At 32.5% G+C, this 13,119-nt stretch overlaps 1 protein-coding gene across 1 annotated transcript; it reads left to right on the forward strand.

Moving 5' to 3' along the window:
• Positions 1-6,821: 6,821 nt before the first annotated feature.
• LOC133692269 (transcription factor VIP1-like) lies at positions 6,822-11,868 on the forward strand. Its single transcript, XM_062113086.1, has 4 exons — positions 6,822-7,584; positions 7,831-7,963; positions 10,731-10,815; positions 11,320-11,868. Exons 1-4 carry the CDS (start codon positions 7,034-7,036, stop codon positions 11,562-11,564), a joined length of 1,014 nt encoding a protein of 337 aa, XP_061969070.1. The 5' UTR covers positions 6,822-7,033; the 3' UTR covers positions 11,565-11,868.
• The last annotated feature ends 1,251 nt before the right edge of the window (positions 11,869-13,119 follow it).

Consider the following 13,119-nt stretch of genomic DNA (forward strand, 5'->3'; position numbering starts at 1 on the left):
CATAGTTATCATATCCGGTAAAGGAGCCGGTTTCAGGTTATATGGATTCATTTGACTCAATTTAAATTAATTTTAAAAAAATAAAAAATATATCTGAAATTTTAATATTTTATATAAAAAAATTTAAAAATAATTCATATAAATATAAATATAGTATATTCATTTTATAAATAATGAAGTTTAAAAGATTATTTCAAAAGATTTTATATCCCACATTGAAGAGATATTATGCTAATATGTTATTCTTTTAAGATGAAGTATCTCAATTAAAAATATTTTTTTATTTTATATTAAAAAATATAATTTTTTTCTTGTAAATATAGAATATATATACTAAAGTGCTTAAAATCTCACGTTGAAAAAATAATGATTTTTGCTGTAAACATAAAGTATATATATTAGAGAACTTCAAATCCTACATTAAAAAAATATATATTTTTAGTATTTATATAATAAACTCTGAAAAAGATTAATAATTAATTAAAATATATATATATAAAAAAGATCTTTGGCTATGAGAAAAAATGCATTTGAAAAAAAAATCGGGTCTCAACTAGATTTTGTCAAGTTGTTCATATTATGAATCAATTGAGTTTTGTTGGGTTTTTACTCATTCCAGTCTTTTAACTTACCAGAACCAGTCTAATCATTGAATCAACCCATTAGACCGGTCTAGGTTTAATATCTATATAAACGTGTTCTTTAATTCTAAACGGCATGACCATATGTGTTAATGTAGCTGAGAAATTTGATGTAAATATATAGTTATGATTCGCTGTGTAACTCTACAGGCAATTACCTGTATCGACAATTTACTTTTGTTATGCAAATTTAAAGCAATCTGAGAGATAAAATTAATAGTTCAAGAGATCCAAAGACATAAATATTCATTTAATATTTAAAATACCAACGAGCGTTCAATTCGAGTGACAGTGCTGGATTCGAATGTTTCCATTCATTATCGACGTGGCGATAGCAGCATTGCGCGTAACAAAAGTCTTAGCTCCAGAAAGAATTTGAACGCGTCAAATAGACTTTTTAATAAAAATGGATCATGATTTTTTATCTAATTAATGGATCGGGTGGGAATTTTGCTAAAACGTTTTGTCTACAAGTATAAGAAGTCAACTTTGTTCGAGAACATGCCAGATTTGACTCAAGAGTTTTTGCCCATGATTTTCTTTGTTTTTATTATTGTATGCTAGGATTTTATTAATTATGATATTTCTTCTTGTATTTAAACAGTCCTGAGGGCTATTTTTTTTTTAAAAAAAAGTATTATTAAATTACAGGATTTTAAAAAAATATTAGAGTTTTCTCCATCTATTTCTCTACAATTTAGAATTGTAAATTCAGAGTTTAAAAACCCTAGTTTGTATTCATGTTATACGCTATGTCAATTCATATAAATACAGTTTGGCATATTTTATGGACAATAGCAACAATCCATAATGGTCTATTTAAGAACCCTATTCGACACTTACTAACTCTGGAGAGATTTTTTTTTATGGGAACTTTTTGAAAAAAGACTTTATTGGATGGTTAAAACATGAAACCAATTTTTATTTTAACAAAATTCATGGTTATCAAAAAATAGAATTTGTTATATGGAAACTTTTATGTGGTGCTAATAAATTATGGTATGGAGTTTTAGAATATAGAACTCGTACTAATAAGCCTTTAATTCTATAATGGGAAGCTTTGAAACAATCATCAATAAAAATTACTTAACTACAAGTTTTTCAGAGAATATTAGAGTACTTTTCTCTACTTATTTCTCTAGGCCTGAGAATCTTAGTTTTTATTCGAGTTATATATTACATCAAATAGCCTCATATGATGGCTATGCAATCCCTTGTAGTATTGTGGCAATACTTTCTTTTACTCCTTAAGTACTAAATAGCAACGATAATTTCATGATTGCATTGTTAGCAATCGTGATTAAGTATTTGTTTGGTAATGTAATACAAAGTATATATTTTAGTAAAAGTATTTTTTAATTGAAAGCACATTAAAACTGTTAATTTAATCAATTATTTTCAAGTTTTGACAAATAAATTTGCTCGTTGTCATGCCATTTAGAAAATAAAAATAAATTTTTTTTCTCAAATATATAAATAAATGATATGTTTAAAATTTATTTGAAAATAACTTGTAATGTCAGGCAAGCTAAAAGGCTGATCATTATACAATACATTTAAAAGAAAACATCCTTTAACAATGCGTTATTGCGGATGATACTATTTAATGAATAATACTATTTTAAAAAAATAATTGGTCATAATTTTTTTTTTAATTTTATTATTCAAAATAATGTTTGTGATGTTTACTTCTCTTTGCATATTTTTAGCCTTCAAGGTTTTTTTCCTAAAATTTCATAATTAAATTAGAGGTAAATTTAATGAAATAAGATTTCAATTTGTAGTATAAAAAATAATTACAAGAAGAATGACCCAAAAAAACAAATGGGTTTTTTTCATATTTGCTTGAAAAAGGTTCATTTTCATCTAGAAATTCTTCATTCAATCATTCTTGGTCCTTCTAGGTTTATAATTTTATGCTTAGATCATAATTTTTATTTTTTTCATGTTCTAGTCTTTTAGTTTCAAGAAAAGAGAGAATGTCATTGAAAAATAACAGAGCAGAGAGAAAGTGACGGGTTAAATACATTTTGACACTAAAAAAAATCTTGGTGTTATTGGATTTCTTTTAATGAGATAAATTTTGTTGAGGTGGTTTTAAACTTTCATCTCGCCAAAAAAGATAGAGTATGTCTCGAAAAACTTTTGTTAATTCAATTTAGTTTTTGGTTTTTGATCGATTTAGGAGTGATTTGAGGTAAATAATAAATTTATTAAGGTTAATAAGGTGTTTTTAATTACTTTTATGTGAACATAGTTGAAAAATAGGTTTTTGAGGTCTCAAATGTTAGACCGACTTTTTGACCACCTTTAATGGCTAAGAATCTATACTGGTAAAGAACACATAGTATGTTATTACAAGCTACACTTTATCTACTCGGTTTTTTTTAGAAAAAGACAAATAGGTTAAAAACAGAGAAAGAAGACCAAACACGAGAGCCTAACCTTTAAGGCCCACACGCGCCTCAACTTTTTTGTATTGGGCTAAGCATGATGGCTCATCTAGATCCGAACATCTGACTTTTTTTTAGACAACCCTTGTTTTTTATTTTTATTTTTCATCAAAAATTTTCATTAAAATTTGTCATGGATGACATCTTAGTGAATTGATTACATGAAAGGATAAAAAAAAAAAGGTGTTATCACCTAGTTTTATGATTATTGGAACCCTAATTGGTTTTTAAAATTTTTTGGATAAAAAATTTGTTATGCTAAAGGGAAGGTGAAAATCATCATAAGATATCATACATGAGGTAAATTGTATTATTGTTTGATTTTAAAATAAAAATACATATTATGCATACATGCCAATATTTTTACCTAAACTAAATGCATATGTTATTAGAGGTGAAAACTTTCAAGATAGTGATTTGGGATATAGGCTTGATAACGAAACCAAATCCTTACTTTTTATTTTTATTACGGAGACGAGATTCAAAATAATAATTAATAGATTGTGGCAAGATTCGGAATAATAATTAACAAAGATTTGGGTTTTGAATTTTTTCCTTTAATTATCCAATTTATATTAACCCAACCTAAATTAATTATTGTACCAAGCATAACCACCAATATTTCAACAAATTCAATTAATATAAAACATGAAAAAAAAATCATGAATATATTCAAAACTACATCAACATCAACATCAATATCAATATCAATATCAATATCAATATCAATATCAATGAACATTTGCGGTCCAGAATTTAACAAAACAAATTACAAAATTATATAAACAACAAATAAGGATTAAAATCAAACTTAACGAGTCGTTGGAGTCAGTTGGGATAAAGAGAATTGATGAAAAGAAAAAAAAAACGGTCCAGCATGTGAGCTCCACGCACGACGGAGCTATTAATGTTGCAGCGCGTAGACCACTTTGCAGGAAGCGCAACTCACTCCTCTTCCTAAATAGTATCAGTGGTGTTAGTCACCTCCACTAAAGATAGGAGATCGGAGGTCAGGAAGTTACTTATGTGCTGCCGGATTTTTTTGGGCAATTTAGCAACTTGTATTTTTTTTTATTGTTTCCTTCTCTTTTTGCTATTTTTGTAGGGTCTTTTTTTGCAAGAATCTATTTTTTTTTGGTAACCTGGGATGTCCAGGCTAGCTTACACATATCACAACTAATTCCCGGATCCACTAAACACCCCGCAAGCCCAGTAGATAGATAAGACACCGCGGGGATGATATGTGTGCACGATGAGACTCGAATCCAAGAGGCAGAGGCAAAGAAACCTGCCTCTACTGCTGGGCTAGAAGCCTCGGTGCAAGAGTTTATTCGTTTAACGTCTAGATGTGTCATTCTCTATTTGTACTGTACGAGATTTTTTGTGGAGTAAAAAAAACTAAATTAAAAAAATAATATTAAATAATTATATTGTTTCATTGTTGATTATGGATTCATAATTAATTAAAATTTAAATCACCATAAGATATCATACATGAGGTAAGTTGTATTATTGTTTGATTTTAAAATAAAAATACATATCATGCATACATGCCAATATTTTTACCTAAACTAAATGCATATGTTATTAGAGGTGAAAACTTTTAAGATAGTGATTTGGGATATAGGCTTGATAACAAAACCAAATCCTTACTTTTTATTTTTATTACGGGGACGAGATTCAAAATAATAATTAATAGATTGTGGCAAGATTCGGAATAATAATTAACAAAGATTTGGGTTTTGAATTTTTTCCTTTAATTATCCAATTTATATTAACCCAACCTAAATTAATTATTGTACCAAGCATAACCACCAATATTTCAACAAATTCAATTAATATAAAACATGAAAAAAAAATCATGAATATATTCAAAACTACATCAACATCAACATCAACATCAATATCAATGTCAATATCAATATCAATATCAATATCAATGAACATTTGCGGTCCAGAATTTAACAAAACAAATTACAAAATTATATAAACAACAAATAAGGATTAAAATCAAACTTAACGAGTCGTTGGAGTCAGTTGGGATAAAGAGAATTGATGAAAAGAAAAAAGAAACGGTCCAGCATGTGAGCTCTACGCACGACGGAGCTATTAATGTTTCAGCGCGTAGACCACTTTGCAGGAAGCGCAACTCACTCCTCTTCCTAAATAGTATCAGTGGTGTTAGTCACCTCCACTAAAGATAGGAGATCGGAGGTCAGGAAGTTACTTATGTGCTGCCGGATTTTTTTGGGCAATTTAGCAACTTGTATTTTTTTTATTGTTTCCTTCTCTTTTTGCTATTTTTGTAGGGTCTTTTTTTGCAAGAATCTATTTTTTTTGGTAACCTGGGATGTCCAGGCCAGCTTACACGTATCACAACTAATTCCCGGACCCACTAAACACCCCGCAAACCCAGTAGATAGATAAGACACCGCGGGGATGATATGTGTGCACGCTGAGACTCGAACCCAAGAGGCAGAGGCAAAGAAACCTTGCCTCTACTGCTGGGCTAGAAGCCTCGGTGCAAGAGTTTATTCGTTTAACGTCTAGATGTGTCATTCTCTATTTGTACTGTACGAGATTTTTTGTGGAGTAAAAAAAACTAAATTAAAAAAATAATATTAAATAATTATATTGTTTCATTGTTGATTATGGATTCATAATTAATTAAAATTTATTTTTTAATGTGCAGCATCTTTTGCAATAATTTTTAAACTCTACTTGATCTTTCTATGTATTTTTTTTTAAAACACAATCTCTCATTATTATTTTTAAGTCCATACTCTACCTAGTTCCTTGTTCTCCTTTTCTTTTTATTTCACCCTTAAACTCTCCCCTCTCTCTCTCTCTCTCTCTCTCTAACTCTCCTCTCTCTCTCTCTCTCTCTCTCTCTCTCTCTAACTCTCCTCTCTCTCTCTCTCTATATATATATATATATTAAAAATTAAATTGAACAAAACACATAAAAAAATTGAGGTAAAAAATAAGTTATGATAAAATTCACTATAAATAAATAATTAGGATTATATTTAAAATATTATTCCATTAATACCATTCAATTTTACCTTTGTTTTCAAATTTGATCATAGCATTTGTTTTTGTAATTTTAGCAATAATCCTGTTAATTATTATTTATTAACCTAATATGAAAAAAAAAGTTTGTGGCAAAAAATATTCAATAAAAATAAGATTTATATTTTTTATTATAAATATCTTACATATTTTTATTAGATTAATTAATTTCTAATAGTATATGAAATATGGAGGCATGATTTTCAATATTTTATCAATATTTTTTCCATATAAGTTTTTTTATTTAAAAGACAATGCTTTTAATTAAAAAAAAACCATGTTTCTACCAATAAAAAAAATGTAGTTTAGATTGAAGGGATTCATATTTTCCTATTTATTTTAAATTATTGAGATTTTTATAAAAAAGATATTTTAATTGCCTTTACTTTTAATTCAAAATACTTGTTAGTATGAAGAAATATTTTAGTAAAAAAATGTATGTGTAAGAAAAGAATTATTCATTTTAAAAAAATATTCTATGAAATTATAAAAAAACTAAAAAAAATAGATTTTAAAACCTAATTACGCGGGTAAATAATTAGTTAAAACACTGCATTGCATTGCGAGCTTGAATAAAAATGATCGTACTTGGAAAGGAAACGACGACAACAACGAAGCGAAAAAGGTAGAGTTTATTAGAAGGAGACCGTGTGCTGTGCTCTGATTAGAGAAAGCCTGCGTAGAGTGTGTACGGTTAAAAAAACAATAAAAAAGTTATTTGTGGAAACCGCGTAACGAAGCAAAACTTAGACAGCACATAATCTCTCAAATCTCTTTACAAACCCTCTCCGTCTCAAGTGGAGCAGTTGTCTGTATTCTTGACTCAACCAACACAGTTCCACCAAAACCACCGCTCTAAGTCCAACAATGGACCCCACCAAGTTCAGAGGGAAGCAGCCCATGACGGTTGACATTGAGCAGATGCCGGAGACACCTTACCGAGGGAGCCACCACAGAAGGGCCCACTCAGATACGTCCTTCCGCTTCGACGACCTCCTCTTCTTAGATGCTTCTGACTTCGACCTCTCCTCTCTCGACGACCTCCCTACTCCGAACACCACCACCACCACCACCCACCCTCCACCTGCAGCTCCCATGGCCGTCGACTCCTTGTCCGATGACTCCACATCCAACGGTCAGAATCAGAAGCCCAAACCCGTCAATCACCTCCGGAGCTTGTCTATGGACTCCGACTTTTTTGACGGTTTGGGTCTTGGGGCTGCTGGTGGTGCAGATGAGAAATTCGACGGGAAAGCGGTAGCGGGAGAAAAGAGGGCCGCGAACCCCCACCACAGGCATAGCTATTCGATGGATGGGTCGTTTGAGGTGGATTCTATTATGATTGATGGTGTCAAGAAAGCTATGGCTCCCGATAGACTCGCAGAGCTATCTTTGATTGATCCCAAAAGAGCTAAAAGGTTTGACCTTTTCTTTTTCTTTTTTATTTTAAATTAATCTCTAATGATTAATTCTACCTGTTCCTCATTTGCTTCCTAAGCTATATATATTATATGTGTTAATTATTGTAGTACTTCAGTAGAAAGATGGAGAAGTAGTTGTGTGATGTTATTAGTTCTGTGGTCTTTTGTTGTTTGAATTGTCATTTTGCTGGGTAAAATGATTAGTGATGAGGGTTTTTTTAACGAAATGTTTGTGTTTTCTAGGATTCTTGCTAATAGGCAATCCGCAGCACGGTCAAAGGAGAGGAAAATCAGATACACTGGCGAGCTAGAGAGGAAGGTGCAGACGCTTCAGACTGAAGCAACTACCCTCTCCGCACAGGTCACGATGCTGCAGGTATATGTTGGTTTTGTTGTTTAATGGTTTTATCTAACTTCCTTGAGAAATATAATTAGATTTGGTTTCTTTTATTGAATTTGTGCTTCATTGCCCTGTGAAGTGATGATTTTTTTCTCTATGGGAATGCATGGAGCTGCAATATTTTGTTTGTGATGTCTCACGTGGGAATAATCGTTGGATCTATTGATTATGACTTTGATCTCTTGATGGAGTGATTATGAATTTTGTCTCATGATGGACAATTCATTTGATACCATTTTGAGATATCTATTAGAGTTTAACAGGATGGAAAGCAAGTACAGAAGCTATGGTACTTTACAATTTGGCTATGGCATGTTGAGGCATTTACCTTGATACACTGCCTTATTTGTTTTAAGCTATGTCCATCCCATAATAGGAAGTTTATGTTCAATCAAAATCTCTTTTAACCTTTCTTGCATTTGTATAACCATTTTTCAAGACTGTGATTTAATAACTTTTTTCGTGTTTTGTTAAAAAAATTCTTTCCACATGCTATTGTTTTAACTGATGCATCATATTTTGTGGTGGACCCATGTAATTATGCATGTAACAATGATCATTTTTGGTGTTTTATTTTAAGCATTGCATTAAATGCTGGGTTGGTTCTTGATTTGAGAAGTTTCAGTTCTTATGATGACAAACCTGACTCGTTGATCAGATTACTATGTTAAGGCCACACACCTTGCTCCATATCCTTGAAGGAAAGAACAGTGTAGCCATATAGTGATTAATAGTTCTTTTACTGACATCAAAGCGACTTTAATATAATAGCATGGCGTCTTTCATGCGTCACCTGCACCAAGCAGCTACATGCCTTTCATATTTGAGGCATTAACCCCAACACACTGTCTTGTGTGTTCCATAATTGGAAGTTTAGTCAACCATATTTTCAATTGTGAAACCATCTATAATATTTTGACATGTCAATTCTGTTCAAGTTTTATCTAATCACCGTTTACAACCGCTGACTAATCATCTCATTTGGTTGTGGATTTATGAGATTATGCACTGGTATTATCTTCTAGTGTTCTAATTTAAGCATTGTGTTAAATATTGTGTTAATTCTCAGTGAGAAGTTCTGGTTGTTATGGTAACATACCTGACACAGTAATCATATTACTATTTTTGTTGTGGCCACGCAATTGCTCCTTATCCTCAAAGGCAAGAACTGTTGTGTATATATCCTTTACAGTGATTAATAGTTATATTTTAGTGATATCAATGAAGTTTCTTAAATAGCACGATGTCATCTATGCGTCAACTGCAGCAAGCTGCCTCATTTCATATTGTCAGTGGCCATGATAAAAAGGAGATACTTGGGTCTGTCAATTTGAGCTCAGTCAAACTGGTTGCTTGCGTGCTGTCATACTACCAGATCATCTTATTTATAGAACCCCTGATGATGAACCTGATTTAACAGGATGAATTGACCTCACTGGACTTGAACTCTGTTTGAGCTGTACTTGCACTCTAGAAGGATTTCATAGAAGAAATTTGAGCAAGAGTTTTTGATTTCATGTTGAAGCGTGGAAGAATTGAGTGATGCATCAATCATTTCAAAACTTATAGCCAAAAACAATGAGTTATGCTTATTGTCCACACGCTTAACTCATTCCATCTTCTGAAGCATGCACCATACTGTCATTCCATAATACTGGATATAATTGTTCTCTGTGTTATCATGCATAGTGCATGTGGAGGCTCATGGCATTTCAACTGCAACCCATCCAACCATTCATGCAACCAGCCCTGTTTCTGCACGCCCATAAATGCTCTCCAATGAAAGTATTTATCAGCCTTAGCTATTGAGACATGCCCCCAGAAACTTTACTAAAAGATTATCTGGAACTTTTTTTAACATTTATTTTGAAATGCAACAAACCTTGTGAGATTTCATATCATCTTAACTCCCACAATGGCTGTCCATAATCTCAGTTGGAACCTGTAGCAAAGATTCTAGCTATCTTAGATGGTTTTGTCCCTTTGGCTTTGTATTGAAGACATGAAATTAAATCCTGCAGTCACCATGCATGGAAAGTAGTGGCTGCAAGCTCTGTTTCAAGTGTTGAAATACATTTAAATTTCGTGTGAAAGTGGAGCCCACATTAACACCTCCTTGAAATCTGGATTATTTTTCTTAAAAATATGCTTGGATAAATCTCTGTTTGGAAAGTTATCTAAATTTCAAGTTGATTGGTGTGCTTTTGAGACTTGCCTACAGACAGCTTTACTTCAGATTCTTGTTTACACTCTTATCCAGTTATTAATCTGCAGAGCATTATTTATGTTTCCTAAAATAGATTGTGCAATTCATGATGTGTTTGTGTATATTGACAAGTATGTCCTATGCTTTGTATTAGACAGGTATATGACTTTTTGAAAAATGTAGGCTCCTATTTTCACCTTGGCAAATACTTTCCATATCCATGGATTTCCCAAAAGATGCAATGATATTTGTTGAACATATTTAAGTTTTGGGCTGCATGGGTTATATATAGTCTAGTACATGTTGCTATATTTCCTTTTCCACCTGCGTGCTTTTTTGAATTTGTTTTTAGATGATATGGGTATCTTGTTCAAAATTGTACTAATTTATTCCGACTTGTCTATATCCTTCCAGTAACCTGGATGGCACTCATAGAGGCTGCATTAGCTAGTACTGGCAAAAAAATCAGTTAGGAAAAAAATACAGAAAAATATGGAGGAAAGCTAATGTTTGTCTATATTCTTTTTATGGATGCAGAGAGACACCACTGGGTTAACTGTTGAGAATAAGGAACTGAAACTGAGGTTACAGGCTATGGAGCAACAAGCACACCTTAGAGATGGTACGCTTTGAATAAGAATGTTTTTCTTTTTTGGAGGTGTAATAATCACATTTTTCTATTTGTTTGACATTTTAATGTACTTGCATAATCTAAGCACACCAGGTAACATTATAATGTACTTACATAATCTAAGCACCCCACCTGGTATGTGAACATCGTCCTCTTTTAGCATTTGATGGATGTGATATGCCATAATTTGCCACATCTTAAACAGTGCCTGGGCAGGTTTGGGTGTAGGTGTGTCTGTAGAGTATGAGTTATAGCATGTCAGCATCATTTATCCAAAGGTATTATGTTGTTGCCATGCTTTGAAATTATTCTTAAAATGGGAGAAATACCTTTTATCATTTTCCATATGAACAATTTTTTATTTTGGCATTCTGCCAAAATGCTCATGTTTAATTATTTTAAACATGTTCACTTACTTATTTTTCATCAGTAGTTTTAGGGGATGAATCTAGAGTAGTGATGGATTGGTGTTTTGTAATTTTCCATGGTGTGCAGCTCTGAATGAAGCATTAAGGGAAGAGGTGCAGCGGCTTAAGATAGCAACTGGTCAGGTTCCGGCTGTCAATGGAAACCCTTTCAACAGAGTTCTGCCTCCTCAATTCCCCCCCCATCAGGGCTTACAAACCTTTGGCAACCAGCAAACTCAGCAGCAGCTGCACATGCCACAGCCATCCACCACTGGCCAGACTCATAATGGGCAGCCACACCCTAGCTTCTCAAATTTCAGCCAAAGGGTCTAATGTCACCGGCGGAACCTCATTAGCTGGAATGTAATGTTGCAAAATAGAAATTAGTTCGACCCTCGTAGCATCTTGTATATGTAAGCATGTATATTGGTTGCAGGCACAGGTTGTGAGAGTACTTTCTCGTAGCTCCTGTCACGTCAGGCTATGTTATCCTCAGGACAGATTATATTTATCACATGTTGCATAGAAATTAGGCCTTCATTAAACAATTGAGTGGATGACTATTGTAACCTTCTATGTGCAGAATAATTAATCTCTGGGTTCGGCTGGACCAAGCACCACACATTTTCCTTTGAAATATGTGTTGGTTTCAACCAGCTATGAGCGCACCTAGGTCAGAAGTTATCCCTTACGCCATTCACAATTAAATGACGAGCATGCAATTTTTTGACATCGCTAAAAGCCTAAAGGGTTATATTTTAGTCCTCCAGAATACATGGATGAGAATGGCAACCGGTTCTCTCAGTCTTTTCTTTCTAAAGAAGAGAGGTTTTGGAGGCGGTTGGTGGCTATGTTTTGCAGGGATCGTTGGCCCAACCATTTGCTATTCTTGATGGAGACTACCCTTTTCAGTTCTTTTTTATTTCTTTCATCTGCCTGTCTTCACTTGTGACCGAGCAAGATTCCCTCCAGATAAAAGGACAGTGTCAGAGTGTCAAATTGGCTAGGTTTGCGCTGACGAGAAATGTGACTGGAGAGACATAATGGACAGTGGTATCCCGCAAGACAGCAGCGATTTCGGCAGGCATCGCACCAACTTATGCAAGCAGGCATGAGTCTAGACTTGGGTGATGGATAGCCCAAGGCATACTGATTCTGGCAGCGTGGGAAGTTGGCAGAATGTTTTGTGGGTTTGTGGAAAGTCTAGGTGCAGACCCGCCAACAAGATCGCATTGCCTTGACGAAGCCAAGGGCATTGGCAGCTTGCAATGGAGAGGGGCTGAATCCGGCAGGCAGCGTGCGAAGACTTTCGCTGATATGCATGTGTTATATAACTAATCAATTGGTTATACATGATGATTTTAATTATATATATATATATATAATTAATTAATTTAGAGTAAAAATAAAAATCTTTGAACAAAAATGTTTTATAAAAAAATTATAAAATTATTATAATTATAATATTTTTATTGCATTAAAACATTATTCCTAAATGTTCATGATCAATACTTTATTAAGACTAAACATTAATTAGAACTATTCAAATTAATATATATTATGTTTTTTTTATGAAATGAAACAATATTTTTTTATAAATTAAAGTATAAAAGATACTTATAATTAATACGTAGTTACTTATCAAATTATATGTATATTGAATTGATATCCCGGTGAACAGTTTTTTAATTTGATTCAAAATTAAAAATTAAAAATCAAGTGTATAAAGGTTAAATGTTAAGGATGTAAGAAAATAATTAAAGGATAAAGAGTTCTTAAAGATGTTTGATAGATATGTAAAAATTATATATACGTATGTGGGTGAAGTTTTTCTATTCTTTTAAAATAAAAAATTCAGGATAAATACCTAATTAACATTTGATTTTTA

The sequence above is a fragment of the Populus nigra genome, chromosome 4, assembly GCF_951802175.1.
Source record: "Populus nigra chromosome 4, ddPopNigr1.1, whole genome shotgun sequence".
NCBI classification, from domain to species: Eukaryota; Viridiplantae; Streptophyta; class Magnoliopsida; order Malpighiales; family Salicaceae; genus Populus; species Populus nigra.